General features: G+C 34.0%; 2 protein-coding genes across 3 annotated transcripts in view; one reads left to right on the forward strand and one right to left on the reverse strand.

Moving 5' to 3' along the window:
* Positions 1-18854, reverse strand: part of LOC111029698 (vesicular glutamate transporter 1-like) — an 83102-nt gene that overhangs the window by 28566 nt on the left and 35682 nt on the right. The window contains exon 1 of one of the 2 annotated variants that reach the window (XM_022308820.1): positions 11246-11464. The exons of the other annotated variant lie outside the window; for it this stretch is intronic. Within the exon in view, the coding sequence (XP_022164512.1) occupies positions 11246-11421 (176 nt within the window). The 5' untranslated portion in view covers positions 11422-11464. Of the gene's footprint in view, positions 1-11245; positions 11465-18854 lie in introns of those variants that run through there. 2 annotated transcript variants of the gene reach the window in all.
* Positions 5635-9243, forward strand: LOC111029699. Its single transcript, XM_022308822.1, has 9 exons — positions 5635-5949; positions 6034-6117; positions 6197-6307; positions 6746-6900; positions 6994-7155; positions 7270-7385; positions 7834-7945; positions 8781-8908; positions 8994-9243. The coding sequence occupies exons 1-9, from the start codon at positions 5833-5835 to the stop codon at positions 9191-9193; spliced, it is 1185 nt and encodes a 394-aa protein (XP_022164514.1). The 5' UTR covers positions 5635-5832; the 3' UTR covers positions 9194-9243.

Genomic DNA, 18854 nt, shown 5'->3' on the forward strand with positions numbered 1-18854 from the left:
CACCTAACCCACAATAAGCACAGCTCAAAGGGTAGATAATTGTTTTATACATACATTAGAAAATTGTATTGTATTTTAATAATATTTAATAAAAAATAATCGAATCACATTAATACAATGTTCGAGGGGACGGCAAATGTTTTCGGTGGCGTGGGCGGTACCCGTCGACCGAGTTTATTTCGGTTTTGAAATGAAATCGTTATACCGCACGATTCGAAGACGGAACGGTCTTAACGCTATTGTTTTTATGCTTATTCGACGGAAAACTTTTTTAAATGCGACGCCGGTCGAACGACTTTAAACAGGAGATTATTATCGTTCATAAAATACGACCCACCCTTTTGTATATTATGATATAGGTATCTCGTCGCTGTAATCTCGGAAATTCGAAAATGATATTATATCGAGAAAAACTCCAACGCACGTGGAGCTTAATAAATATAATATAATAATATCATTATATTTTTATATAATAATATTTTTTCTCGACGTCGTACGGATGGGGGAAGAGTTCCATACACACCGCGCCGCCAACGGAATTACCGCGGTATAAAACGCATAAGTATTATACCTAGGTATAATATAAATAAATTTCAAAGAGATATATTTTGTCTTTGAACATGTTTGATAGAGCAAAAGGAGAAAAAAATGAACGTACGAACCATCCTCGATGACGAGATCTCTCGGGCCGAGTTTATGCCACGCGCGAAATCCTATTTGTTGTGCCGATGCGCTGACAAGACGCTCAGTGCTCGGTCTTTTCAATGTTTGGGGATTACAAGCGTGGGGTAATAATAATGCCCTTCTGCTCCTTTTTTTCCTTCTTTTTTTCGTCACCGAAAGATTATGTATGTCAATGATTTCCCCCGGGACGACCGAGGCGGATGATAATTGATTTCGTAGTATTTCAGCTCATTTATCCGCGAAAACTTTCTCGTGCTTCATCTTCTAACTCCCCCCCCCCCCCCAACGGCTCTCACCCACCGCTAAGGCTATAGCCCTTCCCTACACCTCCAATCACGCGACGCTATAATATTATATACATATATACGAGGCAGCTAAGAAATGATAATAATAATGTATAAAAGTCGTTATCCGCGTTCTTTTCTCATTTCCATTTAAATCCGTTTGATATATCGTCGCAGTTAATTACTCCGCGAGACATTTTGTTCCCCGGCCGGATTTAATTAACATATTATACATTTTATAAACTTTTATCGTATTTTTCTCCTCGACGATCTGTCGCGTGGACCAGCTCGTTTTACGAGATAATAAATACATTTGTTTTTCTTTTCGCTTAGTAAAACAACGCTACGCGCCGAGTGAACCGTCGCTCGTCGAAAACAGGTTATAAAATGGTTTTAAAACTTAAATTTATTGTATAGGTATATAGGGGGTGAATGCAAGTAAACAAATTTAATTTATTTTTCCACTAATATTTATATAAATGAAAAACGACTGTTGTTATAAGTTTGTAATAAATCATGTTTTGAGAGATATATTTATACACTATAAACTTCGATGAGTTCTGCGATCAGGAATTATCAATCGGAAGGGGAGTAGGAAGATTGTGTTGAAAAAATGTTGCAAATGAAAATTAAAAAATATATAAATAATATTTATGATTATTTATTGTATAGGATTTATTACGAGTTTAACTACCAAGTCTGGGACATGGTACGATTTTTTATGAGCAATAAGCTTACTGCGTGAAAAACACAAAATGTTTTCAGATTTTGTTGGTAAAATTAGGTTTTATAATTTTTAAATTATCAGTTTTTAAAAACGTTTTTTAAAGAAATATCACTAAAATGGTGGATAATGGGTTGATTTTATTTATAGTGAGCAAGTACTCTAATATACAAAACATTTTTGAAACGAAACTTTGGATAATATAATAATAAATCATTTAGGTTCTATTTGTTGCGAATGGAATTTTAGCCTGAACTATAGAAAATAAAACGTACATGCGCTGGGAGAGTAGAATACTCCAAAGCCAAATGTATAATTTATTTATATATATTTATATTATACCCGCAGACTGTGCATATAAGAACAAAAACCGCACGTCGTATACAAATACAACCCTCTCCACGATGGCGTGCGATACGAGACACGTCGATTCAACTATTTGTCACTCCTATACCTGTCTCCGTGTACAATCACACACACACACACACACACACACACACACACACACACACACCAACGTACCCCACACACAGACAAATATTTCATATATATATATAGTCGCCAGCGCCAGTCGACTCTTTCGAAACCGAATCGAAGTCTTGACTTTTTTACGTCACGTGGACCATTGTCAACGACCCCGCCGCCGTCGCCTCCGCAGCAGCAGCAGGTCCGCGGGAAACAACCCTTCTACATACCGTTTTATTGTCATCGGGACGAGGAATTGTTTTCCGACTCATCGGTTGTGACGAGGGTCCCGCATTCGCGTATATGTATATAATGGCGTCGGACCCATTAGCGTGATTAATTCCGGTCGTTCCTTACGTTATATGCAGTAGCGGCGGCGGCGGCGGCGTTATAGGGCTGTAGGCGCACACGTATAGAGCCATACGTATAATATGATATATTATAATAATACGTTCGTGTATACATGTTGTAGGTATATACACTCGTTTATCGATTAGAAATCTCGTCCACCGCGGAAAGACATCATCATCGTAACTGGTAAGTACATATTGTATAAGAATAGTGCGTATCACCCGAGCTGGTTATAATGATAATAGTCGTGAGGAAGGGGAGTTTTTTTTTAGTAGAATTTGATAGTTCCCCTCTCACAGACCTCCCACGAGCAAGGCCATCCACAGGTATCCGGAAGTAACGATCAAGCCTCCCTGACGACTAAGTTGTGGATTATAATAATATGTTGTTTAACATTAACACATATCGATTGCACTTATAACCAAATTTGGAGTTTAATAGGTTATTTTAAATACTAAAGGTGCCCGACCAGGTTATTTTAGGTTTCTAAACACAAGTATAGAACACGTCTTTGTAACCCCGTTGTGTCCGTCCGTCCGTTATAGTTACCAGTATACATAACTACATAAGAATTACGATTGTTGATATTAAGATACTTATTTATTGTCCGTAGTTACGATTCTTTGTATTAAGATTTATTACGATTCTATAAGTAAGTTCGAATTAGCCAGTAGCCAATATTAAAAAATATGAATATTAAATACTTTAATAAAGATTCATACAATAGCTAATATTAAAAAATTTTCATCAAAATATTATGGTTACCAATTTTTTTTTTTAAATTTTACATGAAATTAACACTTATTGCGTTAAAAATACTTTAAAAACTGGGAATTAGCAGCACTCGAGCAGAGTTAGCTTTCTTAATTTTTTTTTAATAATAGTTATTGTTTTTTTAAATTTTTAAATTTTAAATTTTATAATATCTTAATAATATTATACTGTCTGTAGATATTTCTTAAACTATAAAAAATATAGTTTATCTGTATTTTATTTTAACAAATAGGGAGTGTGGTTCTCTACTATTTTACTTCGGTATTAAAATAGTTTTAACAGTGAAAATTTTATGATATGAAAAATTAAATCCATTGTATAAGGTGATTTTATTTGACATTGGCCCGCTGATTTATATTTGTGTATAAAGTGGGCACCATATCCGGTAAGTTTAAATTAAGAAATTATAGGTATACTTAATTTATTATGAAGATTTAAAATCCCGAGATAAGTAAATGTGATGAAACAGAAATTAAAAGTTGGTAAATTTATACTTGCAATAATAGATTTTGTTTTATTTCGATAAACGAAACCTTTACTTTCCGGACGACCGACCCCGCGGTATTTGTCGGTCTTTGAGCACTGCAATATAATACGCGTATTTTTGTTTTTCTGAATTAAAATATTCTTAAGACGACTTATAATTCATTAGTAGGAATTATTTTTTTCCATACGCCTCTTATCGATTTGTTTATGCACGTGCACACGCAAACACACACACACACACACACACTCACAGCTATCGATAAAAGTATATTTTATCGTCGCGCCGCCTGCGTATATAAAATGCAAATCGGACTGCGCGAAGAACGGACAAGAATATATTTACTGCAAGACTGGTTTCATTCGATTGTTTATCAAACGATTTTGTTTTTATTTGCACAGAGTGGTTGCGGCGGTGGGGAAAAAGAAAATATTGAATTAGACCAACGAATACGATGACGGGGGGGGGGGGGAAGGAAAAAAAGTACATATTGCCTCGCCTTCATCCTCGCCGGCACGTCGCGATCACGTTTCTTTTCCAGAAATAAGCCACTTAAGCCTCGCACGGACGGAAAATACTATTTCTTATTCTTTATTTCGGAATCGTCGCATTTTTGTCGAAATCGGTTTTTCTTTTGTGCTCACGATGTGTACTCAGAAAAAAAAATGTACATATCTATGTATAAAAATACCCAGCACGCCGCGTACAGCAATAACGGTATAATATAAACACAAATATTGTTGTTGGCCGTCGACCAACTACGGTTATGGTTCGACGTCGAATGATTGACTTTGCGGACGTCCGGTAAACCATAATAATATATCATGCACATGACATTTTTTTTCGTCGACGGACTCGAGATGATGGTCTCGGTCAGAGTAAATATGCGATTATATCTGTTGCCAATTTTGAGAAAAAGAAGTGCACTTGTGGTTTCATTCTCTCGACCTTGTATAATATACCTATAGTTATGTTTATATTTTAACTCTTATCCTTGCCTTCAAGACGTCTTGTTGATATTATTTTAATCAATACTAAAAGCACCTATATTTACGTAAAAAGATAAATCTTGATATCATACGTAGGTACTTTACACGTCTCTATAATAATATATACAAAAATAATCTGCATATTATATAAAAGGCATTGCGTGTATGGTTGTGGTTTATATATAGGCTCAAAACTACTCTACCATTGTTTTGACGGAAATTATTCAGAGATTGTTAATGGATATACCAGAAAGCGGGTTAGTTTAAATGTCGTCCGATAGGTGGCGCTAAATACACTTTTTTTTATATTTTTGTTAATTATGCATGTCCTATTAAACTACCTAATACCATAATATACTACCTAACGACATTAACAAGTACCGTGTTTTAAAATCGTTCATTTTCGCGGGCGGAAGTTGTCCTAAACCAGCCATTAGCTCATAATATAGTCATGTCTATCCGAGGATTGGCCACTTCGGTCGAATTCGACCATAAAGCGAGGATACACGACACTGACATGCCCTCGAACTGAGGTAAACCCAAACCAAAATACTCCGAGCGCTGCAATATTTCAATCTATTGTTAATTTTTTCTAAGACAAAGTCGTATAATACAATTAGTAAGTACATATTTAATAAGTTGGAATAATTTACACTTTCAATTACGGGACATATTCATGACCTAAATCCCTAAGCCTTTTTACGGAAAAAATCTCGAGGCTTCCCGCTTAACCCGCCACTGTTAAATCCGTCGTACCTATAACTACCTACTGTGCGGGTTTACTGTTATCTGACGACAACGCACTGTAATAATAATCGACTCAAGTGCGTCGTGACGGAGAAGGTTACGCGATAATAAAATATATTAAGTATAATATACTTAATACTTGTTGTTATTTATCGCGCAGAGTGGAATTTGTGGCAAGTAGCGACTATGGTGATATACGGTCACGTAACGTCGATAAACGCGCGTGCTGTAGCAATACGTAAAATACCTATACAATTGAATTATTAAATTATTATTATTTTCATATTATAGTCGAGTGAAGTATACACATTATTTGTCGTAAGAATTTGTATGTCAAAAATGACCAATCCGTCGCCGTCGGGTACTTTTTTCGACTACTATAAGCTACCAGGACCTTGGTACAATGTCAAGTACGCGATTTATTACTGGTTTTTCACCGCGATTAAGGTATAAATCAATAGTATTATAATACCATGGCATGTTTGTATTATTAAAGGTCTCCAGCAATATTTCATTGGTTTGTTTTTTTAGATGATTTTGCGTTTCTTCGACGTTCATACGAAGCACGGTAAACCGGAAGACAACGACGGGCCACACGAACTTAACAACAATATTGTAAGCATCAATAATATAATCGCTTATATGACGGTATTGTTTTCAGCTAAATATCGCATTAAATACATTACTTTCCCAGGGATACGACGCCACTTGGATTGGAGGCACCACGCCCGACGGTAAATGGATCATATTAGCTCTCGACAGACGAAACGATTGTAAAATGTCCATAGGATACGCATGTTTAAAGGTAAATTATTGTAGTACATAACACAATGATGAATTTAAAGGTGAAGTTAGGTTATGTCTTGTCGTGTGAAAAAAGCTCCACTCTCGCATTCTGTCCATATTATTTTATATTTGTAAGTCCATCTATTCGAAGATGAGACACAAATGAACTGTGGATGGAGGATATCTTCACCACTTCCCCCCACCCTCTGTCGAAATTACCCAAAACAAATCGTCACTTGCGCTGACCTTAAATGAAAGATATCGGAAGTTGTTTTTTGGATTTGAAGTTGGCCACTCTGCTTTATTAGGTTTTCACTTCGGTCACAACTTGGTTACGGGAAACCTACAAATTCCGAAAGCCAACTTAGGTATGATAATTGCTTACGAATTGAGCTCTACGATTTAACAACTGTAATATATACCATAACACACATGGTTTGTACGGCTTTTGCTGCAGATTCCGGGAATCGGACACCTTTCGACTCCGATGTACCCGAATTCCATGGAAAACGAGTTGGGAAACAGCGACGACGGTTTCACTTTGGACAGATTCACATTGACGGTGATCGAACCTCTCCGACGTTGGAAAGTCAATTTCGAAGGTGAAATGACGTAAGTACCTTTGTACATAATAGTATATAATGAGAGGTCGATCATATAGATATAAAACAACCTCCGAATGTACACAAATATCCATGTATATAGGTTCGTAGACGATCCGGAAACCTCGGCTCACGTGAAGATAACGGCCGAGTGGACGAGCCAACATGACGTGTGGCTACTGAACCGGGACTTGAGCAGCGAATCGTTCGCCGACTCGTTCGCGCTGGAAAACTGGACCATGTTCTCCGCCACCCTATTCGATCGGTATATATGCATTCAGCACAATGACAGAGTTTTAAAGCTTTTTACATTATTCTGTGACTCGCAATATAATAATATAATATAATACCATCGCGTGTGTTTATCGTTTCGTTACAGTTCTAAAGACGACGTGGTGCATTGGGAGCAGTTTGGTCGATTGGACGCAAACATCGAGATCGACAAGATCGGAATCGAAATTCAAAACGCGGCGACCGTCAGGGACAGAAGCTTTGGTATATTTAATACCTATAATAAACTTTAACACAAAATCGCAGAATATAACACAACAATTCAGACGAAAACAACCCCTAAAAGTGCTATACACGATTACTTTTTCAATAACCCTGCAGCATAAGTGCAAATCAAATATTTAACCAAAATAGAAATAAAATTTATTAAAATCAAAATCATAGTTAACTGAACTTTTATTATAACTAAACTACAGAAAATATAAACTACATTTAAAAATGTATGAGAGTCGAAAATTATAGAAAATATGTTATGTTATAATATACTATTTTATTATTTTAGGTTTTAATCACATCAGATAATAAAATTGGATTTTGTTCTTTTGGAGTTTAAAAAATCGTAAAATTTGGGCTTTTTGGAACCACCACCGATAATATATTATACAATCGTAATAATATGATGAGCAGCTCATTCGAACGGTGTTTTTTACAGGTAAAATTAGAGATTTTACAGCGTTACACAGATATTTCTACATAACCATGTTCTTGGAAGACGGTCGGTCCATGGTGATCACGGTGGTTTGTCACAAAAAGACGTTTTCACGGTGAGTCACGTATCGTATAATTATTAATTACTATAGGGCTAGAATTCTATCACACAAAATACATAAAAAAATATTCCCTCTGAATGTTGAAAAATAAAAAATGGTCTAAAAATTAAAATATCCAAAAACTTGTTTAATTACATGTGTTACATTACCTACTCATATTTGTATCATTATTACCCAACAGCAAATCATAATATAAGTACAACGATTTCAAATTTGAAATTAAATTATTAAATAGGTTAAAATTAAGTACTAATATGTAATTAAGGGCAATAATATTTAATATAATTGAATACTAAACATTGTATTTGATTTTATATTGGTGTATGAGTAATGTAAGACCTATTAAAAATTATATTTATACATAAATAAAAATAAAAAATTTAATCATATTTAATACAATTTAATTTAAGTGTGAAAAAACAATTCATTTAAAATTAATTTATAAAAGCCGTTAGTTATAGATAATAGATAGGTACTATCCCGATAGGTACATCATCATTGAATAAGCCCCGTTTGTAATGGATGTGTTAAATACTTTAATTTGAATTCCACGATAAATCATTGTATACGACGAAATAGATTTTGAGCGAAGGCGTTCAAACTTTTTTTTCATCAAGGTTACCAAATAATTATTTTTGTTATCATAGTATTTAAATTTTTTAACAGACATTCGTATTTTTTCCTGATTATTATTTGTTGAAATCTACAATACAATCCTTACTCTAAAATCTAAATTAATTACACTATATTAGGTATAGAATTAACGTTCACGAAATCAATGCTCGAGTTATTGATCTGAACACCATTTTGTTTTGTTCTGATTTTCAAGGCTGTTTTTCGGATTTATCAGCAACGACGATGGTACTAACAGCAACATAGACTGGACCGATTTGAACATATATCAATTCGGCGAAAACGGCAGAGTTGCTGGAGAACTGTGTTTTTTAATAAGAATCGGTACTGCCGTCATTTATATGTCGTTAAGCTGATCAGTATACCAATTTAATACAAATTATATCGACAAATTCCTATATTTTCGCAGGTAAAGTCATCCGCACCGTGCAAGTCGTGTGCGATAATGAACATTGGTATCGACTGGAAAAAGGCGTAGTGAGATGCGAACAGATCGGCGACTGCTTGGTCGATCATGTGCCCGGCAAGTGTATGATCCAGTCGCTGTACAGCGAGACGTCGCTGAGGGCAAAAACTTTTTGCAAGCCACTGAGTTATTTGGACTATTAGTTATATTTCAACAATTATTAAAGCCTTTTTCAAAACGACATAATAATATATTTGATCTGCGGTTCGTTCATTTTGCTTGCAACCAAGTGAAATCGAATTATAGAATTATAAGCTCCATCCGATCTCCGCAACAACGTTCTGTCGGGCGTGCATTATAATCGTTTCCACTAAATAATTTTGCTCCCAAAATTGTAGTCTGAGATTTTGGTTTTTGTTTCATGGTATTCTGTACCAGAAATAGTACTTTCCTAACCCCACAGTGTGGTCCAATTTCAGCGATAGTTTTTGGGGAACAACAAATCACTCTATACACATTTCAAAGAACCGTTCTACAAACCACATCTTAACTGTCGATATATATTTAAACATTTTTAACTCAATTTATCAAACTAATGTTTATTATATACTCGAACAAATAGACAGCTTTAAATTGTGCATTCAAAACCCAAAAATAAATAATATTAAAAACTGACAAATTAAGACGTCAACTGTAATAACAAAGTATAAAACTAAAACTATATTACTCATATGACATTTTTTAAACAGTATAGGTATACCTATACATAAAAGCTATTGTAAATTATAAACAAAATAATAACATTATTAAGACATAGATAATGGTAGGTGTTCTAGCGGTGTTCTCTAAATAATGATAAACGGCTATCGTCAAAAAAAATAATTTACACAATATTTTAGACAATTTACTACACATAGAAATGTACAAGTACGCGCATTGCATTGGGCTCAATATTTACTCCATAAGAATAATGAAAGTTTAACTGAAATAATAACATATTGGTCGCAATCTACAATAGTCAATAAGTCATCCCTTCTTCGGGGGGCACAATTTGCGTTGGTCCTATGAAATAATAAATAGTTATAATATATTATATTGTATGACTAAACGGTGTTCGTCCACTTCCACGTAGTGTCGACGTAGACGCAGATAGATGACGCGGAGCTGCGGTAGTTGACAGAACGAGCTCGTTATAATAATTGTCGTAAATAATGTATATATAATATTATGCGAATATATACACGGAGGCAAGATATATGTATCTACAATATATATAATATCTAAAATATAAGTATATTACGTACAACGCTGCTTCGAGTACGGCATCGTTCTTCATTATGACATCGGTTGGTATATGTATATGATAATAATAATATATACATAATATTTGATATAGCAGTGGCGCGTACACGACCGATTTTCATCAGGCTAATTGCGTCGCCACTCGGTCGGGCCCCGCACCACTGCCGTCCTAAATTATAATAGCTGCTGTGAGTACACTCGAGGCGGCGACGGCGGCGGTGATTAATGCGTTTAATATTCATAAAAATCGGTCGCGGAAAAGTCGTCGTCGGCGCTTATCAATCATTGTCCGTAGCGCTCGTAATTCGATTACGCTTGTTATTCGCTGGCTGGCGAGTAATATCGTATAATAATTATTATTACGACGATACGACTACGATTTATGTCCGCCGATGACGATGAGGGACTTCGTGGAAATATAAACGACAATTTTAAGAGAATTAAACGAGGAAAAAATCGGTAAGAATCCCGAGCACTATCCGCGAAGACGTCTCCAACGGTGTTCAGAGAGAAACACTAGAGAGAGTTGGATGTAGACGAGGGTGATTCCGGAGAATGGTGTTGCGGGGCTAGCCGATGAGGATATTATTGACAAGGGTTACATAGCGGAAAAAGGACAGTTGACTACTAGCTGTTTCAGGGTTTCAGGAGAGTCAACAAACATTTTGCTGTGATTTTTTTTACATAATTATTAATTTAATGTGCTTATTCTTTATTATATTTTGGTATTATATCATCATCTATGACCTATATATTAAAGTATCTTATTTGAATCAAAATAACGTGTAGACAAATATTTCATGTGCAAAACTTTGATAAATCAATTTCGATAAACATCACTATTGTCCTCTAAACATTCGTGATAATAATATATTATATAGTTTATTCCTTATACTAATATTGTCGTTCCCTTTTCTCGAGTAAAAACATAATAACCAAAGTGTTGTACATACCGTAAGCTTAAAATGCAAATTTGTCTTGGCCATAGTTGTTTTTGCATGTGTGCATTGGAAAACATACTTTTCTCTATCATGCAATAGTTTGTCGCTTCAATCCTTTTTCCATGTAACCATCGATACAGTGGCGAAGGCGAACTATGATGTGAGCTCGTCATCTGGTCATATTCCATGGCAACTCGATATCGTTATGGTGCAGCAGTGGTTTAATTATGCGGTCGGACGCGTGTGCAGCGGTTGCAGAAAACGACAGCGGGCGGTCTGGTCGATGATTTGGTGCTTGGGGGGGGGGGGGGGTAGAACGCGCATATCATCAAAGGCATAAAGCACCCCTGTGGATCCCGTGGCTGGTGGTCAGTGGCCAGCTCGATGGCTTGGGCCGATTATTCCGACATGCAGGAATTCGCCTTTTGAACGCCACCGAAACGAGGTATCACGAATAAGTCTTGCATCTCATCATCAGTGTTCGTTTGTCATATGTCCACCTCACACCCACCGAATACTGATTTAATAGTTTTTATGCACAACAAACCTATATAATATAGTACCCAGAGTAGAGAGCTGGTACTCCAGTACACATGGGCTTTTTATTATTATTAAAAGTTTACTGAAATATATTAAAATAAATTAGTACCGACCTAAGTATAAGTAAGAATAATTGCTTTTAAATAAAAGGTCCACCCATTTGTGATTTCGAGAATCCTGCAGTTAGAGAATACCCTCTTCTAGTAAATTATAATAAGGTGCAATTATATCGATTTTTTTATATAAACCATTGAATGTATCTATGAACTGCTCTGAGCTTTTGAGTGATATCGATTTTAAGGTATCCTCAATCGACACTAGATATAAAAAGTCACCTATTATTTACCACATTTAGTAATCGTAATTCGTTGTTATAAATAGCCACATTTAAAGATAAAAATTGTTTACACACATAATATCAGTTTATGGACTGACGGTTCTCAATAAAAAGATTAATATGGCCGGTAATGATAAACTATAATAATAGTAAAGTTGTAATAATAAACAAAATTATATTTAACGAATGCACACAATTTTATGAACCCAGAGGGAATTTAAACTTAGTCATATTATTATTGCTGGAAGTTAAGGCCCAGATACGAATAATGAAAGGAATACGATTCTGAAGTTCAGTTCCTCAAGTAGGTAAATACAATTACTTACAAATATCAATAAATTACTATCTATAATTTTTATTATTATGACATACAAAAAAATAATGCAAATAAATCAGTGATTTATATAGAGACATATATTTTTATCATACATTTTATGAAGTGCCCAATTCGAAGGAGAGCACTCCGCCCACACGACGTGACAGCTTAAATAGGTATATTGTATTATATTGTTATAATTTGAATATCATAATATACCATCGATGATCGTAAGGTGAAAGAAGACTTAAGAGCTTGCGCAGGAAATCGAAAATATTGCTAGGCCAATTATTCTCGTAGTGAAATCGATTTCGCGATACAATTTAAATTCGGTGTGATTATATCTCCATATAGGCGCGCTTCTGTATAAAGGTAAGCTACCGCGTAAAAGTATAATCGTATAAAAGGCCGATTTCGATTCCACTCGGCTGCACTCAAAAGCCGTTCACAGAGTTTGGCCATCAAAATCTGAAACGCATTTTAGGCTTGCACGGTCGGCTCCGATAATACGTTTTCTGAGTTTTCAAACCATCATCTTCTCAGGTGGATTCAAAATGTTACTAATCATATTATATTATTATATTATATTGATTTTGAGCAGAGAATTAAATGCTCTAAATACCATTTCAATTATAATATGTTGATATAAAATATAAATAAACCGAATTATAATCACGTACCTAGATAGACAAGTAATGATATGATGTTTTGAAATAAAAGTTTAAAATGATGAATTTCATACGAACAATTAACAATGTGCACTAAAAATAAAATGTTTAAATTAAAAACATTAGAAATGTGGGTATAATGTCAATAATATAAAATATTTCCTTGATAAGGGTCCAACGAAAACCCCGTTGCAACAAAATATTTAATAGTTTTTAAAATGTACAAATCTTTAAATTTAAATTTAAATTTTATTTTTAGTACCTACCTATTTGGGAATTTAATTCTTAAAAATTTAAAAATATTTATTAATAGATTACCTATGAAAATATATGCATTTTAGATACAAGAATCCGTATAATCATAACATTATAATTTATTTTTCGAACAAAATCGGTAGATATTTCATAAAACATATTTTGGTAAATGCAGCTAGTACGTAAATACCAATATTTTTACAACTGCTTTTCGATCGAAGAAGAAGTGCTAAATTATAATATTGACTCACGCATATCACATTTTTGTTTTGTAATACTCACCATTTCACTGAATGGACATGTTATGTAAAATACTAGGTATGAGTTGATGAGCCTACACAAATATTTGTAATAAATTTGAACTGCGATTGCTAGTTTTGAAGATACGTCAAAGTCGATTCAAAATCATGTACAAATGCTGGTTCTACTTCTCTCATAGTTACTTTATTAGTTAGTATGGAAAATGGGCAAAAAATAATCTACCGAATAACGTGATTGCAGTATTTAGTGGCATAGGTTGCCGAAAAACAATAAATATTGTAGATCTCAACAATAAGTAAAGAAAACAAAGTATGCTTATATCATTATATACGATATGATATAGTCAAATATGTGTGTAATACTGTGTTTATTTTCCATAGGGGCTCTTTAATCTTTATACTTGACACATTTGTTATTGCAATTGACTCTATCCTAAAACAAATTTTTACAATTTCGATAGAATTATATTATTATTATTATTTTTATCATGTGCCTAGTGATAAAAATGATAATTTATGAATTAAATTCTTCTTATAGCTGTATATATTAACTGAACATTTTAAGAGTAGGCATTTTGACATTAACTGTCTTAAATTATAATATCTTCTGAACTTTCGTTCCCTGTAAGTACACCGTTATTCTGACATCGATTTAAGAGTCGTCCGTACGCACAAAGCAAAATATATTCGGTCGTATTCATAATACATGCGATCGAAGTATAACGTGTGTCCGGGCGATACAGTTTCCGGATTGCTTAATGCACGGGAAATGAAAATAACACCAATCGGAGCGCAGTTCCCGCGGGACAGTGTCGCCGCACAGCACTCTTGTCCACGCGAACTCACACACACACACACACACATACACACACACACACACAAACACACACACACACAAACACACACACACACAAACACACACACGCTGTACAAAACGATTTACGTCGGTAACGATATTTTATTCGTGTCCTCGTTGACGTGATTTACCGCGCTTAGTTGTATAGACTTTTTTTTTACTGCACCAATACACCATGCGTGGGCACAGTGAGTATCGACTTTCGACGACGCTTCCCGACCAGAAGAATAGTTTTTTTTTGTTTTTTGTTCCAACTGACTTTTTATAGCAATCGTTTTGAAGTTTATTGGAAATTGCATTGGACTAATGACTTGAATGTGTTACCCTGCAGACACCCAAATGTAAAAATTTCGAATTTCGAATTGTTTGGTACCTATACAGCAGGCGCGTATACAACGGGGGTTCTAGGGGTTCAACCCCCCCCTGAAATTTCAGGAAGTAAGTGTTATTATTTTTTATTTTGGTTTTAATTAATTTCCCGCATTGCCATCGTAATATCACTAATATGAATTACACTCTCGTTTAGTGCTCGATCAGTATCTACAATTATCAATTGATACATTACATTGATATTGACGAAGTCATTAACAGATTTGCAAGACTACCTCGAAAATTAGATTTTATATTATAAAAAATACATGTTTTTAAAAATAATTCAAATTTTATTAATAATGACATTTTTTATAAGTAATAAATAATACTATAATTGAAGTTGTGTAAACTTCCTGTTAGGTTATAGGTTAGATTAAATTATTTAAGTACGAACATTTACAACCACCCCCCCCCCCCCCAAAAAAAAAAAAAAAAAATTTTTTTTGTACACGCCTGCTATATATTATGTAAATAGTTTTTTTTTTTAATGAACGTGTAACCATATTAATAACTATATAGTAAATTACCTATAGTATAATATATATTGTATCACATAGACCGCGAAATTACATGAATGTATACGTTAAAAACGGGAAGTACTCGTATATAAAATATTATTCGAAAGTATTCTGATGTAGTTCTCGTGTACAAGTTAATAAATCTGCAGATAAATAGATTATCTTGTGTTTTGATCACAAGTTGGTTTTAAAGTCTTAGTTTTAAATACCAGAAATAAATCCAGTTTTCGTGTTCCATTTAGTTCTAGGGATTTTGCAAATAACAATTCGATACCCAAGTCGTGAAACAAATCAGACAATTTTATATTTTGATTTTGATCCATTAACCAAATTGGAATGGTGTGTATTTAATTAATAATTGTATTCCGATATATTGAATTGTTGTATAAATAATTGTGTGTTATTTAGTAAATGTATACTCTTAATTGTTTTTATTGCTTAGTTTGTTAATATAATAATAAAATATTTTACTATATTTATACCTATATTTTTAGTTCATATAATTCCGATCTCTACTGATAACCAAACGCATAGGTAGTACATAATATAATACACACAACAGCTCTACAAAAAAATGATATGACCAAGTTGAAACCAACCAAAAAAAATTGATAATTGTATATTTATATAGGTACAAAGGCATTGCACGCAAGCCAAAAGATAGTGTTTTATTTATTCCACTTTGGATAATTTTTTGTACCTACTTGAATACTTGATTATACATTTGTATAGATACTTTTAAACTGCAATTAATGAATATCCAACATTTTCGGTTAATAACCAGATGCATTAGATTGACGAGCATTAATTCATTCGCATTTCGTACGAGTATTTGTTGTGCACGCGATTTATGCCACGCGTACGACGACAAACAAAATAAACAAAATATTATAATGCGCACAGAGAGATACTGCAGGAATATACGGTAATATTATCCCTTTATTTTTATCTCCCGCAGGGGACGTGAGCCGCCCAATAAAGGCTATTAATAATATCGAACCCCTTATATTTCTAAGACCGGAACAGCCGAGCCACCCGATTTTTTTCTTCTAAAGATTTTTGTATTTTTTTACGGCAAAAACATATCATATAATAAGACTACCATCGTGTTCGCCGAACCATTGAAACCGAACGGCTTCGGGACGGGCTGCTGAATCTGAAACGGCGCACTGCGCCGACGATCGATCGATCGGAAAAATTACTAAGGGTATGTAATATTATATAAGTATTCACAGTCGTTGTTGTTGCGGAACGTCTTATCGGATCACAAACAATCGTCAATAGGATGTGCTATAATAATAAACTATATTATTATGGTACTGTACAAGGTGATTCACCAAGCATGCGCGAGCAAAGTTTTTATCAACTTTTTCCTGATTAATTCAAATTCTGATTACTGAATTGTAGGACAAATAGTGTCCATTATAGCGATACAAAAATGTAAGTATTGAAAAATATGGTCCTCGAGTTGTCATTACACCCTTTAAAATTAAAATACAACAAAATACATTTGAAATTCACTATGGATAAGTTTGATAATTAGTCAGTTAACTATAATTAGATAAACATCACTGAGCTAAATGGATTATTCAGAAAATAATATTTGCATGTGTATATGTTCTGATACGTTTGTTTTTTTGTAAAACTTAGACAACGCAAGCGTTCTTTTAAGTGGACATAACAATTTCAAAAATAAAAATTTGCATAAATTCATAAAAGGGAAAAAATATTGGGTGAGCACACTCGATGAACCACCCTGTAAAACAGTAAAGATACACTTTTTCTTAAGCACGTAATCACTAATCATCATCATGCGTATATATAACCGGGGTCCGTGTTTAAATAGATTAATAAATTACGAACTCTACGAGTGTTGTACGCTACGACTCTAATAGAATGCGATGGCCAGGGCGATATATTATTATTTATAAATAACGACTGCGTAGACAATCAGTGGCAATGACGTTTAGTGCTCTTCGGTCTCATAATCCACATTTTATAATCGCGTTATTGTTAAGTCGATTTTGCCATTAACGCACTGTCGAATATCGCGTCCGATAGAATAACCGTCGTTTCGAATTTTAAAGTTGCCTATAACGAGTGGGGGTCTAGCTGCTTGTCAAGTCGACGCGGTAGTCAAGGGTGGAGGAGATGCAAGCCCTTACAACATGGAAAGTATATGGAAGTATGTATTTACAACTACTAACGTAATATGAATATTATATGAAATTAAAAAATATATGCTGTCATTCAAAAAAGCAAAAAATTTAATTCAACTGAAAAGTATTCATTTGTAGCAATTTAAAATCGTGCCTATGAAAAATGATACTTTCAAAAACTTTCATTTCGTGTGTATTACCTTTAGATGTTTACCATTGACAGAATATGCACTCAATATATACTATATTATTATTTGAAGGTGTGCATATCATACTATGTATTATTATTACACTTAGGTATAGGCATTATGTACACTTCATATTATATTGTGCGACGCCCGATTTCCACTAAATATCATTATAAAATAATATTCTTGACATTAACTATTATCGGCGTATAGAGATTTAAAATTGTTCATAACATACACGCGCACGGCGAGCCTGGTCCTTAAATTTAATCAGAGACCAGAGTATATTGAGTTATATTATAGTAGGTATCTGTACCACACGATAATATGTATATTTTCGTATACATGTATATATTTCATTACCGCCCACTCGGGTCCGCACCCCTTCTCACCCCCCTGGTCTACCCATAAAATGTTTCATAACCTCATTTGCATTCGGGTTTGCCGCCCACTGTTTAAGCGGCCGCCTGCCTATCGAACAAAGCGATATTTTTAACTCGATTTGCATCAACCACCGCCACGTCGTGTTTTTCGCTGACGTCTACGGTTTTCACGTTGCTGACGGCACTAGCGAGAGGGTGGAAATCAAACGATATATAGTTTTAACATGCACATTTACATACTATAAAGTATGTATAATATATATACAATAAACTGTACTGTAATGTTTATTGGTGCATTTTGGTTTTGAGTATATAATATGTATATTCGTTTTTTTCACAATTAATTTATCCAATAAATTATCTGTTTAAACTTGCAGATCCATTTGAATTCACTAAAATCAATCTAAAATACTAAACGAAAAACTCGCATCACTTTAAAACTGTGCATTTCATAAAAGTTATTTATTCAATTATTAGGTACAATAACTAATAAGTTCAAATAACTGAAGAAAAAATAATAATTAGCATGTTAAATATTAACAACACATATATCGATAATAAGAATTTATAGTATTAAAAACAACCAGGAGAACCACAAAATGTCTATAATATGAAAATATCATAAAGTCTGTACTATAACTACTCTCATGCTTTACGCCTTACCTATACCTAATACTGCAATGGTGCAATTATTTCTGTGATAATGTAATTATTAAGCTAAACATTTTATGTAGAGTGATTGAAATTAACGCACTGTTATATATACGTA

This window comes from Myzus persicae, unplaced genomic scaffold (assembly GCF_001856785.1).
Source record: "Myzus persicae strain clone G006 unplaced genomic scaffold, MPER_G0061.0, whole genome shotgun sequence".
NCBI lineage: Eukaryota > Metazoa > Arthropoda > Insecta > Hemiptera > Aphididae > Myzus > Myzus persicae.